Source organism: Biomphalaria glabrata, chromosome 16, assembly GCF_947242115.1.
Source record: "Biomphalaria glabrata chromosome 16, xgBioGlab47.1, whole genome shotgun sequence".
NCBI classification, from domain to species: domain Eukaryota; kingdom Metazoa; phylum Mollusca; class Gastropoda; family Planorbidae; genus Biomphalaria; species Biomphalaria glabrata.
The window spans coordinates 32,412,468-32,434,017 of record NC_074726.1 but is presented as its reverse complement, the minus strand read 5'-3'; the positions used below and the strand labels follow the sequence as shown (position 1 = coordinate 32,434,017).

At 31.3% G+C, this 21,550-nt stretch overlaps 1 protein-coding gene and 1 pseudogene across 1 annotated transcript; one reads left to right on the top strand and one right to left on the bottom strand.

Annotated features, from left to right (window-relative positions):
* LOC129923312 (Fanconi anemia group I protein-like) overlaps positions 1–21,550 on the bottom strand; it is a 30,688-nt pseudogene that overhangs the window by 1,405 nt on the left and 7,733 nt on the right.
* On the top strand, positions 765–2,308 carry LOC129923270 (cilia- and flagella-associated protein 58-like). Its single transcript, XM_056013537.1, has 4 exons — positions 765–881; positions 1,379–1,602; positions 1,798–1,903; positions 2,084–2,308. The coding sequence occupies exons 1-4, from the start codon at positions 768–770 to the stop codon at positions 2,135–2,137; spliced, it is 498 nt and encodes a 165-aa protein (XP_055869512.1). The 5' UTR covers positions 765–767; the 3' UTR covers positions 2,138–2,308.

The window sequence follows — 21,550 nt, the reverse complement described above, 5'->3', positions numbered from 1 at the left end:
GATATCAAGGAGTGGAGTATAATTATTGTCATCAAATAAACTTTATATTTTGTCTGCCAAAGTGGATTTAAGTCAGTCTGTCATATCTATATTTGTCATGTGTGACTCCAGGAAGCACTAAACCAGCATTCCATGACATTCACATTAATAGTAACCAGTCTTATGTGTAATATTATAATACTACGTCAACACACACTTAACGCTGACATATGCATGGTTCTTAATTTGAAATAGATTTATGCATGAGTGCAAACTCTCAACCATAGTTAATGGCTTGTATAACATTTTTTAAAATGACTTTGCTATTTAATCCTCATTATTGTAAATTATTGCATTTAATATTTTTTTAAGTTTACCGTTTAGAGCTATCCTGATATTGTGTGAACTCATCTTTCAGGGGGCCTAGGCCTAACCCCAAGAGATCATTAATATGTAAAAACACAACCCTAACACTAAGCATCTCCTTGCAATGTTTGTTTAGGTCTTTATCACAACTCACCCTAGCCCTAGAGTGTTCATGGTAGTGAGATCTTCTTCTACAGAAATGGGTCTTTATTGTTGTCTGACATCATAGATATTATTCCTTTATTGACTGGATGTGATGGAACAGACCCTGAGTAATACAATGAAGAATGATTAGGACTTACTTCTGGTTCATGAACAGTGATTATCATTGATTTTTTAACACTTTCATATATTTTTTTCATTCAAAGTAAGGTTAACCCAATTAATGTAGGAAATCTGAAAGTAATAAATTGAAAGCTCTTATGGAAGATAAAAAATCCAAAATATTGGTTATGACAGAAGAAGTAAGAATTATGATTTCTCAATTACGAAAAGCTCTGGCCACTATAAAGGAATATAGGTGTTACATTGACATGGTAATTTTATTATAATTGCAATTTATAAATCATGTTGCTTAGAATTAACACAGTAACTGCAATGACCTAATATAGTTACTTTTTTTAAATATATATTTTATACCTCTAAAGGTACAATAATGTGAAACAAATTATTCTATAGATGTAGTTCAAAATTGATGGTAAAAAACTTGTTTATAATATGGTTATTAGTAAAAGGATGTTTACTTAGTTATGAGAAAAAAAAAATACTTTCCAACATTGCATTTTGCCAATATATTCAACTTTTACATATTTACAATACATTAAGAAGTATAATTTCAACCAATTAAAATGTATTCAAGATACAATGCCATTACAATTTTTTTAGTAGAATCCTCAATTTTGTCCATTATCGAACTTACAGTACATATCTATGTATCAAAACTTATTCAAAATTACTGTTTTAAAAACAATAATTGTGTAACCTGCCTGTTCATAGAATAAGTGAAACAGAAGACTGTGACTTTAATTTTCAGCTGAGAAGAAAGAGAGATCTCTTTGGAGCCCGACTAATAGAATCAAACATTCATGTTGGTTTATTCAAAAGAAAAATTGATAGGATTGAAAAAGTCATGAAGACATCTGCCTCTGGCTACCTTAATATGAACAATGATTCTTATATGCTTAAACTTGAAATAAAAAATTTGAGAAGAAAACTGAAGAATCATGAGATGTGTGAATTCACAATCACTACATTGAGGTAAATAATTTTAAATAAATTTTTTTTTTCACAAAAACATACTCTAAATCTTGACTTTAAGAACTATACTGTTTTTGTTTTTTTTAAACAAAAAAAAAATTAATATGCACTGTAGCTAAAAGGTTGAATTTTATTTTATTTCCTTACAAAAACTCAGATGACTTAAGACTTTTTATTTTCCCAACTTGTCAACAGACAAGAGCTTTCCAAAACTGCCAAGTTATTAGAACTAGAAAAAGCTAGAAATGTTGCTCTAGTGGCCACTAAGGAACCAATAGTTCACAGATGGAGAGCACTGCTGGTGAGCAGATTAGTCATTTAATAGAGCAAAGACAATAAAATATATCCTTAACTTTCATTCAGTTAGAGAAAAAAAAATCTTTATAAAGTGTAAAAAAAAAAAGCTCGCCAGAAATGACATTCAAGTAAGACATTTAAATCATAGTCAAATGTAAAGTTTCTTTCCACTTTTTATGACCAGGCTGCAGATCCATCCAAGTATGAACTTCATGTCAAAATCAACAGACTCACTTAAAGGCTCATTAACAAAACTACTGAAGTTGTTGAGAAGGAACAAATGATCCATAAAAAAGATCTTTGCTTTTTTGAGCTTCGAGCCCTTTTAGAGCGCCGTTTAGATCCTAATCTGACTGCTGAAATGTCCCTGGCTAAAGCCATAATTAGAAAACAACGTAAGCAAATGCAAGTAAGTCATTCCTAGATTTCTATACTTTAAATATAGTGAGGCCATAAAAAAAAATACATACATGATGTTGCAAAGAGCTATGGATCTATAAAATACCATTGATTGGATTAGCTTCAAAGTGGAAGGACTAGAAAACTTACAAAATCAGACTTTTTTTTTTCAGAATTGGGAAGACACATTCCCAGCAAAATGGTTGGCTGAGACTTATAAATAATCATAATATACATTTATTTAGGAAAATACTACTAATTAGCCTCACTTCGCTCTAGAGATTCTGTTATTAGCAGGTCAATTCTGTATTGATAATTGGTTATTTTATCCCAAATTCAAAATCAAACTTCCAAGTAATCATTTGTTTTTAAAGAGTTATTAGTTAGAGGAAATTCAAAGGTTCATAAAGTGCAGAGAAAATGCTTAGTTTTACAAAAAAAAATCCTTAATTTCTGTTTGTGAAGAAAGCTGCATTTCATAAAAGTTTTATAAATTTAATAAGATTTTTATGAACAGGGCCGAAATTAGAAAAAAAATTTGTGAAAAATTATAGTAGATTTCAATGATGCTTATACTATTTTTTTTATTTAGCCACGATAAAGAATATATTTTTCTAACTCAAAAATTCTGACATAATCAAATACAATAAGAATTTCAAATCTTTACAAAATCATACTTGTGCATTAGTTTTGTCATTTCATTTAACTGTCAGTTATTTATAATAAAGCTTTTAAGATAACTAAGAATTGATACAGTTTTTGATTAAATCAGTAAAATTTAATTAAGCAAAACTTTTTATGCTAGGCACTTACAGCTGAGATCAACATGAATATTTATGATTTAGAACAAAAAGACATTGAATGCAATAAGAAACAACAAGAACTGGATAAAAGCAAAGCTAAAGTTGTTGTACAACAAAGAAAATATCTCAAGTAAGTAGGTCAAGGTTCTATCTGACTTTTCAGATAGAACTGCTGTGAGTTTGTTGTCTAGTAAGAAAAAAAAAACAACATTCATGTAAATAGGGTTGAGTCTTTTGTCTTTTTCAGTTTACAGAAAAAACCTTTACCACCAATTGCTGTGAAGTCAATGTCATGTACAGGATCCAAACTGAGAGTATTTAAACCAACACTTCCATTACTCCAAATGTTCAACTAAAATGATGGAATAAACAAAGCTGACAAAATCATGTTATGTCTCCATACATCACTTTTAAAGTTAGCAAAGGAAATACAAATGTAGGCAAACATTGATTACATCTCTGGAAGGTGTCTCTATGTAATATTAAATAATGTTTACTGAACACAAATTTTGATATTTTTATATATTTTGATATTTGATTTATTTACCAACAATAAAGTCAGAAGAGAGTAAAAAAAAAAATGAGCTATAGCTAAATGTTTCTGGTTGTCTTTTTCTTTTTCTGTGGTGGTTGATGTTCACTTTTCTCTTCTTCAACTGGTCTCTTGTTTTCTTCATCATCATCATCATCCTCATTTGACTCCTGTCAACATTTAATGTCACAGGATTAGTTTATAAAGGCACTGTTTTAAGGTACTTGCTCAGTCTAAAACTTAGGTGCAAGTCCTAACAACAAAAGTAATATGAATGTTTATGTTTTTAGTTTAAACATTTAATACACTAAGGCTAAATAATTTAGATCATTTTGATTCAGACTTGTCTTTCTCAAAGAGAAGTGAATAGTGCAAAGAAATACATTGCAAATAGGAAGTACAAAAAAAAAGTAAAGTTCCCCTTTCAGACCCTGTGGTCTATAGGGCAGATGATGTAATGGTCATCTGTTTCTTCGGCCTGTGGTTAACGAGGGTGTCATGGCCAGCGTAACCACCAACTGCCTTTACTTTTCCCCAACCAAATATGAAGTAAACCACAATAAAATATTCAAGGGAGTAAAAAAATTATTTTACAGGGCTATTTCCAAACTACTTCAAACAAGAACTGACCTGAACTTCATTTTCTTCTGGCTCTTTAGAATTATTTTCCTCAGTTTCACTGTCATCAGAAATTCCCTGCTCAACTGCTGTATGCACAGTTTCTGTATTGATGCAAAAATCTTGAGATGTTGATCTTTTAAAATTCTCTGCTAAATTGACCTGACAATATAAGAAATGTAATTCTCTGATTCTTTTGCAAAAGCATAGTAGTAAAAAACAAGGTACAAACATAGGTGCAATATGAATGTTTATGTTTTGATGTATTAGCTATAAGCTAATTCTTTATAAACAATGAATTACTGTGGTAATCTAAGTGTATAGGTAGATCTAATGATTTGATTAAACTCAAAAGTTGGAGACAATACAAGATGTAGATTATAAAGATATTTCTTTAAGAACTATACCTTGGACTTTTTGCTCAGTTGAATTAAGAATTTTTCCAGTAGCTCTATAGTGCAAATGAGACTGGGTACCATTTTCCCTTGTTTCATGGCTTTTATCTAATAGATAAAACAAAATTTGTGTTCAAAGAATTACAAACTCAAGATTTGAGAACAAGAACACTATCATCTTACAACTACAAACCAACGTTAATTTAGAAATGTTTTCATAGGGGATTTCACTAATGCAACAATTTTAAATGAGTAACAAGTCACTTAACTATTCCTTTCTGATGTGTTGTATTTTTTTTCTTTCCTTTTTCTCACTCTCTTCAGAGACATCTGATTCTAAAAGCTGTAACATACAAATTAATTATATTTTTTGTAGCAATGTACATATAAATGAAAGCTTATGTTCCATACAAATAAAACACACAAAAAAAGTGTTTTAGAAAAGAAAGCAAGTACGTAAATTTTCACATGATATTAGAAAATATCTATGACTTCAAACAACAGTTAAATTAGGAAAATAACATAGAGTATAATAATGTAATGTCCAAAAAACAATATATAAGTTGGCAAAAGCGAACATTTTCCAAAGCAGTTTTCAACATGATTTAAAACTAGATAATATCAAGGTTTTTATTTCATCCTTCAAAATTCACATTATAATTCACACACTTTCAGGAATGGATTTCTATAGCCCTTTGTTGTTTTTTTGTTCAACCATTAAACAGGCAGGGACACCCCTTATGTAAGCATTTAAAAAAAAAATATTTGTAATTGTATCCATTAGTTGTAGAAAATACATGTGCTACACTTCACTGAAAATTTTTATTTATTTTGACCAGAGCTTTTTTGTCTGGACATTAACACACGCCTTCATACAGCCATTTTATACTTGGAAAAAAATCAATTTGTTTCTATCAAAAGTTAATTTTTTCAACCTACATTAAAAGAAGATATTCAGCTAGCTCAGTATTCACACATATTTACAATTGCAAGGCAGTGATTTAAAAAAAAGTATTATTTTGCATTTTTTACATTAAAACAAACATTTGAGAAAATTGATTGCAGGTTGTTTTGACATGAAGTGCATTATAAGTTATAACAGGTTCAAATTTAGTATTTTTTTAAATCACCTTCCTGATAGGAGAATTAGTGAAGTGAGTCTAATAATCTGCAATATTACACAAGTTTATACAGTTTCTGACATGTAGCCCTTAATTAAAAATACTGCAGCTATCTGGCCCATGACTCAGTTAAAAAAAACAACTGATCCCCTGTAGCAGAGATGAAACAGAAAAGGAGCTGCTGAAGCACTTATCTTATTTATCCCCTATCTTTCCCTTACTTAGAATGCAGCCTGATTAAGAGGCATTGTAAGCCACATGCACTGCTAGTACAGTCAGTGTCAGTGCCAAACGGCCCACATGAATAACAAAACTGGTCCTCATATACCATAAATGAATTAATTTATTATATCTAAAAAATATTACATGAATATCTACTACTAAGAAATCTATTTTAATTTGGATATTTCTGATAAAGAAGGACTTGTTTATGGCTCTTGATAAAAGTGAAATGCTAAAAAATATTTCCCAAAATAAACACAAATTTTTGCACTAATTTTCTTCTAGGCAAAAAAGCTGTCTATTTCCACTGAGATTTTGAACATAACATATTGAACATCAATAACTTTTTACTGTAAAATTTGTATACAACTGTTTGTCTTTGGATTTTTGTCAAGCTCAAAAAAGTTCTATGTCATTCACCACATTGAATTATAGACACAAAAATTAAACTACAAATTGAAGTCTTACTATTAATGTTAAGTTTGACTGAAGTGCATGTGCCAAGTGTTCTATCTTGTGGCCATATGGTCAGTATTTAAGTGACTCACCTGGACATAGATGATCATGTTGTAAGTCTGGGGTGTAAGTTGCTGACTCACAAGTTGAACTAATTTTTCAAACCTACTACCAAGATGGCCGGCTTTGTTGGTATACAAGCTAATATACTGGCAAGAAATAAATAATGAGTCTTTATGCACTGATATATTTAAGAGATATATCATCATAACTTAAAAAAACAAAAGTATCTTTGATATGTCGATATTTCATACATTTTACCAATCAAACTTGTGCATAGTTGCTTATAATGAGATCACAAAACATGGTGTGAGGCTAATCTTGTTTATTCAAATAAAAGAACAATTTTTTAAAAATAAAATAAAATTCCATAAATGAACATGCTGTATGTTATAAGATCTTAAATGTGTGTGTGTGTATGACAGTAAGTTCTGAAAACATGCAGAAAAAATTCATGCTCGCCTCAATGACTTACATGTTTGGTAAGTGAAGTGAGAACATTGAAGAGTTTTGTCACAGTCTTTAACATGGCATGTATACATGGGCTGGTAGTCACTGCAGAGTGTGTAAGCTCAATGAAACTGTTGATTAACAGCCCAAGTCTAATGCAGATAGATCTGTCCAATGTTTCAACTTGGGTTGCTGTTTCTGCATTTAAAAAAAAATTTATTTAGAGACTCATTTGGTACGGAAGTAATAAGCCCACACAGAAATAATGACAGGATATTATGAACACATTTACTTAGATACATGATGCGGGCTATGAAAACATGAACTTGACATATATGTATGTCTTTTATCTATTTATTAACAATCAATTTAATAATATACCTTTATGAAATTTTTTTTGGTCAGTAAAAAGTGTTAAATCTTTTTTTTTTTTTGTTGCATTCTAGTAAGTCATTGACTTCGATTTGTGAATTCCAACCTGTGTTTCACAAGCCTATAGGCCTTAGCATTTGAACGATTAAAAAGATAATATTAATTAACAATCAAGATTATAATTTAAAAAAAAAATATATCTACAGGCTAATGTTTTAAAAATCAGTTTATTTTACCTTCCTCTACACAGGTGTTAGCAGCCAACATATTTGCCTTGTGACATTTAATAACACTGTCAATGTCATCTAAATCAGCTTCCAGATATGTCAAGGTCAAAGTCAGTATGCCAGAGATGGGACAAATGTTGGCTTTAGTTACTGCGAAATGAGTATTCTGTTCAACTTCACAATCCTTAAAAACAAAGTCCTTGTATAAATTACCACAGGAGCTCAATTCTAAAAAGTTAAATTATTCAAATATTAAAACAACTTGGACTAAAAAAAAGAACTAACTGGAAAAAAAAGGACTAAAACAAAAAAGATTTTGGCTAAGGATTCTATTAGCAAAGAAAAAAAGAAATTGAAAAGTATTGGGTTTCTTGACATACCTAATAAGCAATAAAGTAAATAAAAATTATTTGTAGATATATCTATAGGAGATTATTTAAGGATTGTGTGAAATAACAGTAACTCACCTGATCAATATCCCCTAATTGACTGTGAATATCTTGACAAAGACTTAACAATATTTGTGGTAAAGACTTAGTCTGTTTGGAGAGTTGCAACATTAAAGAAATTGAATGACGACAGGTAGCTGCATCATCTAAATAGGAACACACACAAAAAAGTTACATTAAGACTTTGATTTTAATCTACAAGCTGGTAATTACCAGCTATATAATAGGAAGGATAATATACAGTCAAGTATTAACCAGTCAGGTATTCAGTAACTGACACAATATAATCATATACTAACCTATGGGGTGCTCAATAGCAACTTTTTGAAGCCAGTTAAATGTCTGTTGGTATTCCTCCCCATGACTTGGCAGATGATGAACTAAATGAGCAATGATAGAGAATAATGTGAAGACCTCCTTCAGATTCTGTGAGTCTTTATTTTCATTTAAAATAGTGACCACCAATCTCTAAATGTTGAAAAGAAATGTAATGGTAAAATAACTGAATATATTAAATGAAATTAAAGCAGTTAAAAGTTGTTTTAACAATACATGCCATATTACTGTATGAAGATTTGTGGTATCGGTTATATCTCCTCCTAAATCTTTCACTTCTAAGTTAATTCTGTTTATTATGTTTAGTACTCTTACTGCTTACACGCTTACTCTGTTTTTTTCTGTGATAAAAAATTGCTTTTATATTTTCAGTAACTTTCATTCTTTCTAGACCCTAAGCCTGAACTCTGAACTCAATTTTGATACATTTTACAATATCACAATGAAACAAGAATACATAAAAAATACTTTAAAAAAACAACCAACAAAGCTTATATTAAGTGCAATTGTATCAATTAGTTTCGATCAGTCATGTGATTACATTTATAATAGATCTAGAAATCTTTGTACTAATTGTTTTTGCTTAGCATAATTTTATTGCTTTATTTCTCTCAATGCACTATGATCCCATCACTTGTCTGGACCAGTAAAAAAAGGAGGATAAAAAGGAGTATCTGGGCGAAATTTTTTGTGATCGCTTCTTTAAATGCATTTAAAAAGAAACAACTTGTTCACTCAGGGTTCAAGCCTCCTCAAAGGGGACTAATTCAACTTATACCACCACATGTCAAGTATGATTTCTTTCGCTTGTTCAATACCAAACAAAATAATTACCAATAGTTATTCAACTAATTGGTTCTTTTTTTATTGATTCTTGGTTTGTCAGGTACTAGAAATAATTGTGCGAAATTTCAACTTGATCTGAGATTGGGTGTGGGAGAAATAATGAGTACAAACATTTTACCAGACAGAGTGAGTTGATATAGGCATTGTGAAAAAAATTACTTTCATATATATATATTCAAAATTTAATTTTAATAAATTTGCATGTTTTGAGCATCCATGGACTTATCTCTAATATTAGCAAGTATTTTATCTATCTTAAAACCATAAGAATAACATTTGTACCATTAATGTTAAATACCTGAAACTTCTTAATGTGATTGTGAATCTTTTCATTTTTTTGTGATGTCCTTAAACGTCCTTTCATTTCTGTTTCCTTCTCTACACAAAGGGAAACAAATGTCACAATGAACTGAACTGAACAAAAGCTTATAAATTATAACATAGATCATAAATTATTACAAAATGCTTCATTGTTTTTAATATTCATAATCAAGTGTAATTTCTATTTTATTTATCAATAAGTAAAAAAACAACACTAAATCACCTAAACTGGACAAACACTGAAGAACTGCATTCTGCCCATTTTTACAAGCCATTTCAATAACCAAGTTCAATCCTTCTAATATTTGGCTGTTTAATTTTCTGTCTTTTTGATCTGTGCTATCTCCTTTTTGTTGGTTATCAATATAACTGATGTAAAGTAGTCTGAAAAATCCAAACATATTTGTGCAATGCAAAAGTCTTACTATTTAATGACATTAGTCAAATTAATATTAACATCTACATATAATTTTTAAAAAAAAGGACCACTGTTTCTAAAAAAACAAATGTTAAAGTAACGCACCTTCCAATATTAAAACACACTTTTAAAAGTTTTTCTTTGCTTTGAGTTTCTCCCTCACATGTTCCCTTACTTGCCACTTGGCCTAGCTTTTGAACAGCAATACTTAATATATAGGTCAGGAAATCTTTGTTCTGTATCAGCTGATCTATTCCATTTTCTTCCAGTTCTGGTCTCTCATCACTGTAATAACATAATGTATTTTGAATAAGTGTGATTAACAATGATGTTACAGATGTAGAATTTCAAATATTTAAGGAAAGTTGTTCATTAAAAAAAAAATTTGCATTTCATTGTTTCAAGTACATGTGTACAACAAAGCCTACTGGGAGGAAGATTTAATTAATGTTCTATTATAAGGTCATTGACAATATAGAGTGTAAACACAAGAAGCATGAACAAAATGTTTTTCTGAAGTTTTCATGTCAACTGGCAAACATCAAAATGTGCCCTTATGAAATGGAGCAATATTTGATCTAGTTCAATGAGACTTCTAAAAATTATTTTTCATGAAATGTTGATCATTATCAGATTAATAGTACTTGATCATTATCAGATTCTAAAAATAAAATAAGAACTAATGTAAAAGTTTACCATATAATGACAGTGAGAAACTTCTCCACTGCTTTTAAAGCTATAAGACTGTTTGGTGTTTTGGTTGTGGAAGTTTTGTTTTTCTTGCCAGAAGATGCTGCAGACTTTTCTTTCACTACTGTACTAAGTTGAGCATGCTTGGTGAAAAGCTGAAGCACTTCCTTGCAACTTTCAATGCTGTTACACAGACAAGCTCATTAAATACAAGATTGCAAAACTAGAATACTATTTTTTTTTAAAATAAAAATAGAAAAGTAGAAATATCATTTTCATTTCTTATTTCTGAACAGTCTCTCACCTGTATTTTCCCATTTCAAAGGTAAATTCCATTAAAACTTCATAAAGTCCTAAAAGCAATATTGCATTGATATTATTTTTAACACCTACACCTGTGGCTAGTGAAAAATCAGCACTCTTGTCCTAAAAAAAAGACATAAATTATATTTTTTTTTAAAGTTCAATATCCTTTAGTAGATAACGGAAAATGTGTGATTGGATATCATATTTCTAGACCATTTATTTTCAGAAAACCAATGAAAATCTTCTTACTCTACATAATTCAATGCTATTTAATTATTACTATTGCTTATAATAATGCAAGTCACGATTACATTTCTAGATTATTTGTTCATAGTAAATGTAGATCTAAAAGTGATTTCTATTACAGTTCAACAATGTTATCTATACAAGTAACATTCTGTTTATAGGGAAAAAAAAAGCATTAATATTGAATATGAAACTCTTGAGTAGGTTATAATATTTTTGCAGATCTTCAAACTGTGCTAAAATATTTCTATAGTTTGCAATGTAATTTAATTAAACATTTTTATCATCCAATCCAATCCTAAAGAAAAAAAAATTGTTTTATTGAAAGAAAATAATGTGGCAATTTTTATTTTACATCTTATACTTTTTTGATGTACCCAATCAAAATACAAATTTCAAAGCAAAGATCATTCTTCATACTTTGTGTAGATAGATTGTCATATCTCATTTTTTTTGTACCCTTTACCCCTTGATTAGATATTTCAATACCTCTATTTCACAAAAAATATGCATGGAATGCTCATCTGCTATTAGCATATGCTCTTTAAGAGTCTTCAAAATGATATGCCCAAATAATCCAGGCCTGATTATAGTCCAGGATGGTAAATGACTAGAACAGAATTTTAACATCAGAGATGGAGAAAAGAAACAAGTTTTCCAGCAATGATAATTGTCCAACTTACAGATAGCAATAAACAAGTCATTATTATAATGGCAATGTCTTTGATTCCAAAGATTAAAAATGAGTGCAGTGTTTCACATGAGTATGCAAATCCAGTTGCTACCTGCATATTTTCCCACATCTGATGCAGACAAAACTGTAAGGAGTCTATTTAAGTCTTTTTTTTTTTTGGGACATCTTCTGCACCAGTCTTCTATAATAAGGCTTTTTCTTTAGGCCTCAAATTTGTGTGTGTGTGTGTGGGGGGGGGGCACAGCTGTCCTCCTTTAAGCTCGCATAAGAAAGATCACCTTTGGCATGTGGTCATCCCCCATGCGGGATAAATATCTGACCAAGTGCAGCAGTCAAATGGTAAGTATTTCTTCCCTACTGCCCACATTGATCTCCAGCAGAACATGGTTATTTGTAAGGTTATATGCCCATTATGGAGCAAAGGCACCTTTACTGAAAACATTCTGTAAAGAAGCCTGCTTTATAAACATTGATTTTTGTTAAGTGAAGAGGCCTATTCCACCACAACTTACCAATTCAAAATCTTCCATTTCTGCTTCAATAACTCTCTTAGTCAAAGTAACTAACAAGTTTTGAAGTTTCTGGAATGTCTCCTCACAGCCATCTTGGTCATCATCTTCAGTTTCAGTTGACTTCTTTTGGCTCTGGATGTCCTGAGACTTTCTAAGGCATTGTTGAGCACAGCCAACCAAATGGGCCTGTAATCAACAGAATGCAATAATTTTATTTCATTTTGTTCAAAATAATTTCCTTATGATGACTGCAAAAACATCAAAACAAGAAATTTTGCATCAATGAAAGAAACCTAATTACTTTGTAGGACATGGTCTGCTTACTGGAATGTCTAAATATCCTGATGGATGCTAGGAATGTTATATTATGGCTTTAACTGGATCAAAGCTGTGTTTTTAAGAGCAGCAAGCGACAGTTACACTTATACCATTGGAGTAGTGGGCACTGCCTAAGACTCACTAAATAAAAGTATAATTAAAAATGTTCCAAAAGGTTCTTTTTAGCTAAGGTTAACATGAATATTCACTAATACGCAATAGCAATGCATATTTTTATTATTATGTATAAAGGCTTTAGACATAAGTGCTATTATATACTAAGATTTGTGATACTTTAACTCACCAAAGGCTCTGCTAAATAAACTTTGTCTCCATGGGTAATAATGCAGGGTTCTAATCGTAGTGGTGGCTTTACATCTTCATTGAATTCATAATATTTCTTCAGCTGAATAATACATTTTAAAATGCACTCAAGAATGTTTTTAGTTGATTTTTATGTATATTGTTTATAATTATTGTTTATAAAAAAAAGCTAATTAATATAAAGAGATTCAGTTGAGTCAAAAAATATTCTTATTTTACTTTCTGTGTTCATGCTAGTTAAATATCAAGTTTTATTGGCAGAGCTTCTCTTTTTGTCTTTCAAACCTACATAGCATTCTGTGAGGAACAGTTAAGTCTCTCATTGCTTCATAGGATAGAAATATTATACAAATGCACTGACATTAATTTTACCTGAAAAAACAACAAGTCCAGTACTGGATTCATCAACTCAGAATTCCTAAGCAGAACTTCACACAGACCCTAAATTGTCAATTATGATATAAATCTTAAAAGTGAATATTTCAAGTTTGAAGTAAAAAAAAAATAGTTGATCAACAAAATTAGTAAGGACATTTTTTTGTTGTTTACTTGTTAAAAAAAGTATTAATTTGAAAAATTTATTTTAAAAGAGAAACATTATTTAATTATTTGGTCAATAAAGATTGCTTTTTTTTAAAAGAGAGAAGAAGAAAGCTAGATTGGTAAATCTTAATTCCTCTGACAGAGCAACAACAATTCACAAAATGTTAAAAAAAAACATAAGAAAGTATTTTCCATTGCCCATCATTGCAAACAATTGTAAGCTGTAGTACACACAAAATTGTACAAATTAAAACAATACCATTAAGCATAAACAGCTAATTGAAAAGCTAAAATGAAATGCTTACAACTCAACCAATAATGAGAATGATATCTCCTATTTCCCATTTTAAAAATTTGTGTATAATTCCTAAGCAAAGAGAGAGTGCCTATTTGTTTATTTAAAGACACTACTAACCTGATATATATTTAAGCGGACATCCACATGTTGAGTCAAACATCTGGAGAGGTTACCAATGATCTCCAAACACAAGGCTTCATTGCTGGCAGGGCTATAACTTGAATGGACATCTGCCTGTATCTAACAATTTCAACATAATTGACAATAAATTAGAGTCAGCTAATGAATAAACAAAATATTTTTTTGTTGAGAACCAATTAGATAATAATACAAAAAAGAAACCTTTATTTATAAAATAAAACTTAAACTATAAAATAAATGCATTAAGAATGAATTACTTGACTCAATGAGATTGGCTGACTTATCTGACTAGATGGAAGTGCTCCAACGACACGAAAATGTTTCAAAATCATGAGAAATCCTAATGCACCTATCTTGCGTGAATCTAAAGGTCTTTGAATCAAAGATAAGAACATACTAAATAAATTAAGATAAGCTTTAATGATGATCTAAAACTAAATAAAGAGCCATGTATACTAATCTAAAAAAAAAAATAGATGGAAAATATTTCTTATAAAACTAAATGGACACATCAAACAAGTTTATTTCACATGCACATATAAAGTATAATAAAAAAGCTTTCTGAAGCTTTGGGGAAGATCTCACACTAAAAGGTTATTCTGCTCTTTGATAACATTTTGATTGGACTCTACAGAGCTAAAAAAGTGAAAAGGTTTTATTTGGTTTTAAAAATGTTATGTTTATCACTTCTTCTGTAATCTGTACACAACATACCTCTAAAAGATTGCTATGTATGGATTCATCTACATTTTAAGGAGCTTATTCTAAAGAAAGATTTCAAAAAAGTTGACAAAGATCGCCATTTTGACTCAATAAAATCTGTTAATGTTTTTAATGGTCTCACATTAGTTCAAATCTCTGTTGTGAATGAGCTTCTTCATGATATAATGTGAGAGTATGACTGAGGCTGCCTATCAGTTTGTGTATCATCTTATTAATAGTATTTTAGTTAGTTTTTTTTTTTAGAGATTAACATAGATGGAAAAGAACAGAAATACAATATCCATGGGTTGGGGTTATGGTGGAGTAGGAGGCTAAAATGAATAGCTTATAAATAAAGTCATAAAATGTTTACCTTGAAAACATGGCTTTTCTCAGGTTTAAAATAAGCGTATCTTTTAAGAATGGGCTAAGCTTTAGCAGCGGTTGTAAGGCAGAGAGTAGTCTTTCTGCAGATTTGGGATTCATTTTATCTAGCTTCTCAAACAAAATGCAAACTTTGTTGGTAGATTCAAGAAGAAGTTGTGGTGATGATGTGACTATGTCTGACTCTGTAAGAAAACATGAATATTGACATTTGAAGATTCTTAAAAGGTTTTTATATTTGTTAATTGCTGTAGTAGGGGATTAGATTCTGTGTATAAAAATTACCCTGTGAACTAACGAAAAAAGAATATGTCACTAACTAACTAGAAGAGTAGAAAGCCAAGACAAAAAAAATATATTAAGATGTCGTGTGCAGATGAAGAAAGTTTCATTGGGTATTTTATTGACACATTGGGCAAAGGAAGTCTCTGTTACCAAAGGACACTTCAGTCATTGTTTATGATGCTTTTGCCTTACTGTTTCTTTTTGTTGCCTTTTTGTTGTTCCCCATTATAGAGTCTAATGTCTATACCTATGTCTAATGATATTTATACTTTATCTTTATGTAGTTGCTCATTATTGGTTTGCCATTAGAGTTTCTGTGAAGTGGTGATTATAAGGAGTTCATATTTGTCTTTTGTATGGGCTCAGGCTTTGGACTTTGTCAGGCTTGATCTGGGTGTAGACAACTGTGTAGAGATGCTCTGTAGGCTTTGCATAGGCCTTACTAGTTGTGGACAGTGTGCCCAATATTTTATCTATACCATTGTAGCGCCTTCATGTTACGCAGAGTTACGCTATTAGTTTTATTAATGTGTGTATCTTTGAATGAATACTTAAGATATAATATAATTTTCCTTCGTTAATTGCTATTCATTAAAGATTGCTCATATCATCTCATCAGAAATATCACTTGTTGACAGCTCTAAATTACTTTGTTTTAGTTACCTGTTTATTTTAACTAATTACTGTCGGGGCCCTGTCAAATGAGCGAAGGTTTAAAAAAATACAACCATGACAAGTTTGACTAAGCATAACAAGGTGCACAAGGGAAAAAATGTATGTGTTAGGACATGAAATCTATTAATTTCAAAGATTAACATTTTTAACTCTAAGAAAAAGGCAAAAGTTCACTTTATTTTTTTTTATGGAAACTTATCATATTGGATAGCTATAGCACTTTGCTAACCAACAAATTCTGTTGAATATTGAGATTTTTTTGTTATGAAATTGTTAGGATTCCCTGTAACTGAGCTTTGATGAGTACTAGGGACCAAGCTCTGTTTTTGTTTGGGATGTTTGTAAAAGATAGTCACATCATCAGACCATAGCCTGCTATGTCTTAAAATGGAATCTTTTGTTACTTCTAGCAAGACAAGGTTATAGCACTGCTTAACATTAACCACTTAATGACTATCATTAGTAAGTAATCAATGAATTGTAACATAATTAATGAGTACAGCAATAATTGTTTTACCAAGATATTGTGTGACTGGTGATGTTGGTTTCATAAGTTCACCAAAAAGAGTGTTGAGAATATCATCTCTAAAGACATGATGAACCTTATGAATAAATAACAAAACAACAAGTTACAAAAACTAACAACAATAGATTTTAATTTCAAATTTTAAAAATATAAATGTTACATTTTTTAAACTTTAATACCCAAATTATAATTCTTTTTTTTTAGGGGTCTATCTTCTGAGAACTTAAGTTGAATAAAAATGCTTGCCTTAAATGTTTTCAATAAAAGTCTTTGACCCAGCTGGCAGGCCTGTTGTGATGGAGATAAAAGTCTTGCTTTAAATCATTGTCTGGTAGTACTCCAAACACAGGTTTAGGGCCAAAAGAATCAATCAATTTAAATCCCAGTTTGACCAGACCTTGTGTGACTTGATCCCAATCACAAGAACTAGCAATAAAGAACACTGAAACATAATGTCATGTTACCATGGTGCTAACATTATAAACAATCAAACTTTTCCTAATTAAAACTTTGCAATTTTTTAGACATAGAAGTATAAAAAATTTAAATGAAAGAGAGAGATTTTAATAGGAAAAAGTAAGTGTTGCTTAATTAACATCACCATAATTGACTACGGAATTGAAAGACATAATTAGACAACATGTCCTCTAACATTTGTAATAGTGATTAGTAGCATATAACTTAAAGTCATAAGATTTTAAGTGATCAATAAGAAAGCCTAATGAACTTATTTTTTTTTTGTAACAAAGTTCTAGAATAACTGCATAACTTCATCTCTGGCACTGCCTTAATGATTTTAACTTCTTTACAGAGAACAACAAGGTATTTACCTTGGAGTTTTTGTCTCAGATGAAGGAACCAAACCTGAACTACTGGCCAGAATTGCCTAGACAACAGCAGCACTTGCAAAACTCAAAACAATCTGGACAGACAAAGGCATAGCCCTTGACACTAAAATCAGACTGATGCACTCCCTTGTTACGGCCACATTATTATTATATGAATGCGAATATTGGATGCTGACTGCAGATCTAGAGAAAGGGATCCTAGCAATGGAGCTAAGATGCTACAGAAAGATCTTCAGTATCTTATCTTATATGATACAGATGTTACTTCAAAAAAGAAGATGATTACGTCCTACGGGTCATGCATATTTACATATTAACCAATGACCTAGATTCTGCCAAGTCAATGGTTTTCTTAGCTAGATCAGGCAACCCATTCCATGCTCTAATAGTGCTAGGGAAGAAAAAGCATTTGTACAAATTTGTCCTAGCATATGGAATGATGAATGTGCCTTTATCTTTGGGCCTTTCTGAGTATTTTATTACATTTTGTTTTTGTATTTGAAGATTATGGTTCAGTGTTTTATGTATAATTGCTAAATCTTCTATTCGAAGGCTTTCTAAATTTAGTGATTTTACTAAAGGTGTTACTCTAGTCAAATGTGAATATTCGTTTGTTATGAATCTCACTGCTCTATTTTGTGTCCGCTCCAGTTTCTTAATGTTTTCTTGAGTTGAGGGGTCCCAAACAGAGGATGCATATTCTAATATTAGCCTAACAAGGGTTAAATAACATTTTAGTTGTATGTTCTTATTTGATTTATAGAAATTTCTTTTAATAAACCCTAATGCTTTATTTGATTTTATGACAGTTTCATCAATATGGGGATTCCATGACAGTTTTTCATTTATTATAACGCCTAGGTATTTTGCATTTTTAGTCAGTGTTACTGGTTTACTATGAATAAGATAAGTGGAATTAATTAATTAACTTGTTTTTACAAAGATTGCATCATGAATGAAGAGATTAGAAACAGGATTAATACAGCAGTTGGACTCTCTGATGACCAGCTAACCACTGTAAAAAAAAAAGTAAACTCAAACTCTATGGCCAGGTCTTTCAGGCCCGCAAAGACTTTCCTTCAGGAAAAAAATACCAGAAAAAGAAGAAAACGGAAGACAGAGGAAGCGATGGGAAGACATCAAAGAATGGACAGGCCTGTCATTGAATGAAATTCTATCCAAAGCAAAGGACAGAGGGGAATGGAGAAAGACATTTGAGAGATCTTGTTAGGTGTCAAAATGGTTGAACAGACTAAGGGATAGGTGATGAAGAGAACACACAACTCAATACTTTGAGCATCAAGCCATTGATCTCTTCAAATTTTCTCCAAAATTGAAATGATGCTTTTTTGTAATATAATCACTGATTCACACACATTTACTCACATAACTAAGTAGCTTTTGTTTACCCATCTTACTATCATTATTGTTTTAAAAAGATACAAATTATTTTGGTTTCTATACATACATTCCTATTTCTTAGGCAAACTTTTGCATTTATAAAACAATTAGTTTTTAGATGGACATAATGAAAGACAGACAAACATACCCATACATGTTTAGCCAGCAGAAAAACATCTTACTCTATAATTCTAGTCTGGCTGCAAGTCGTCCATACATTGAGTATAGTTGATAGATAACTTCTTTAGTGTCTTGTAAATCTGTGCATAGCAAACAAACAAAACATATTTGTAGAATCATAGTAGTTACACATAAACTCGATTTTTTAACTGAGTAAAGTAGGATTTAATTTGTAGAATTCAAAGTATACCATCTTGATCCTTTCTCTTTCTTCTCAAATTTCATTTTTTGTACATATCTGAGGGCACGTGATGCATGATTACCTGATTAGGGAATAAATTCAAAAGATAACATTGCAATGTCTGTGAATATAATATACAACAGCAAACATTCATCTTAAAAAATATTATGGTGTTAATTTCTATAAACAATATTTAGACAAAATACAAAAAATATTCAAATAAAGTTAAGTTTCTATGTAGTGAGTGGATGCTTTACCCACTTAATGTTTATTTGACATAGTGTCCATGTTCAATTAAAATTTTATTTACCAACAGTGCTATTTTAGTAACAGTAATAAACAAACTTACCAATTGATAAGAAATACATTCCTGAGACCTCGAAATAGTCTCACCACAGCTATAGATGTTGGAATGATATCAAAAGGTATTGAGAGTGTTGTCCCTTGCTCTATGAAAAAAATCCAAAGCTTGCCTCTGGCAAACTTCCACACACAGTCTTCACTTTTCTGAAAAACGTACAACTTAGTAAATAGATGGCAACATAATGGAGAAAATGCAACAATCAATAATCTGTTTATTAACTTAAAACTTTAAAAGGGGCATCAGTATTGGAGCTGACCTGCTAACTATAGTAAAAAAACATAAGCTAAAAATCTATGGCCACCTTACAAGGTCTTAGGGGCCCGCAAGGACTATGTGGTCAAGACATTTTCAAAATAGTTATAAGGCGAAAAAAATATGAATTGATCAAAATCAATCTTAACGAGAATAAAATAGAACCACTCATTGGTCGGCATTCTATTTTTATGTCAGTGTAACTCTTATTCTTTGATAATAATTTTTGTTTAGATGCAAGAGCGTTCAATGACAACTTGAATTATAGACCTGAATGGGTCCCACTTTAGATTTTTCAGAATGTGGTGACTGATAGTGACATGCAGATGGTGGTGACTGATAGTACCATTAATGCAGATGGTGGTGACTGACAACTCCATTCAAACAGATGGTGGTGACTTATAGCACCATTCATGCATATGGTGGTGACTGATAGTACCATTCATATAGATGGTGGTGACTGATAGTACCATTCAAACAGATGGTGGTGACTGATAGTATCATTCATACAGATGGTGGTGACTGATATTACCATTCATTCAAATGCTGGTGACTGATAGTACCATTCATTCAGAATGTGGTGACTGATAGTGACATGCAGATGGTGGTGACTGATAGTACCATTCATTCAGAATGTGGTGACTGATAGTGACATGCAGATGGTGGTGACTGATAGTACCATTAATGCAGATGGTGGTGACTGACAACTCCATTCAAACAGATGGTGGTGACTTATAGCACCATTCATGCATATGGTGGTGACTGATAGTACTATTCATATAGTATTATTCATGCACATGGTGGTGACTGATATTACCATTCATTCAAATGGTGGTGACTGATAGTACTATTCATATAGTATTATTCATGCACATGATGGTGACTGATATTACCATTCATTCAAATGGTGGTGACTGATAGTACCATTAATGCAGATGGTGGTGACTGACAACTCCATTCAAACAGATGGTGGTGACCTATAGCACCATTCATGCATATGGTGGTGACTGATAGTACCATTCATATAGATGGTGGTGACTGATAGTACCATTTAAACAGATGGTGGTGACTGATAGTATCATTCATACAGATGGTGGTGACTGATATTACCATTCATTCAAATGGTGGTGACTGATAGTACCATTCATTCAGAATGTGGTGACTGATAGTGACATGCAGATGGTGGTGACTGATAGTACCATTAATGCAGATGGTGGTGACTGACAACTCCATTCAAACAGATGGTGGTGACTTATAGCACCATTCATGCATATGGTGGTGACTGATAGTACTATTCATATAGTATTATTCATGCACATGGTGGTGACTGATATTACCATTCATTCAAATGGTGGTGACTGATAGTACCATTAATGCAGATGGTGGTGACTGACAACTCCATTCAAACAGATGGTGGTGACCTATAGCACCATTCATGCATATGGTGGTGACTGATAGTACCATTCAAATAGATGGTGGTGACTGATAGTACCATTCAAACAGATGGTGGTGACTGATAGTATCATTCATTCAAATGGTGGTGACTGATAGTGACATGCAGATGGTGGTGACTGATAGTACCATTAATGCAGATGGTGGTGACTGACAACTCCATTCAAACAGATGGTGGTGACCTATAGCACCATTCATGCATATGGTGGTGACTGATAATACCATTCATATAGATGGTGGTGAATGATAGTATCATTCATACAGATGTTGGTGACTGATATTACCATTTATTCAAATGGTGGTG

What these genes read in the sequence shown, in the direction of transcription:
- LOC129923270 (XM_056013537.1), top strand. Translation starts at nt 768, where the DNA reads ATGGAAGATAAAAAATCCAAAATATTGGTTATGACAGAAGAAGTAAGA. An exon ending in ATAGGTGTTACATTGACATG is followed by an intron (nt 882 to 1,378) that starts GTAATTTTATTA and finishes TTTAATTTTCAG; the next exon opens with CTGAGAAGAAAGAGAGATCT. An exon ending in TTCACAATCACTACATTGAG is followed by an intron (nt 1,603 to 1,797) that starts GTAAATAATTTT and finishes ACTTGTCAACAG; the next exon opens with ACAAGAGCTTTCCAAAACTG.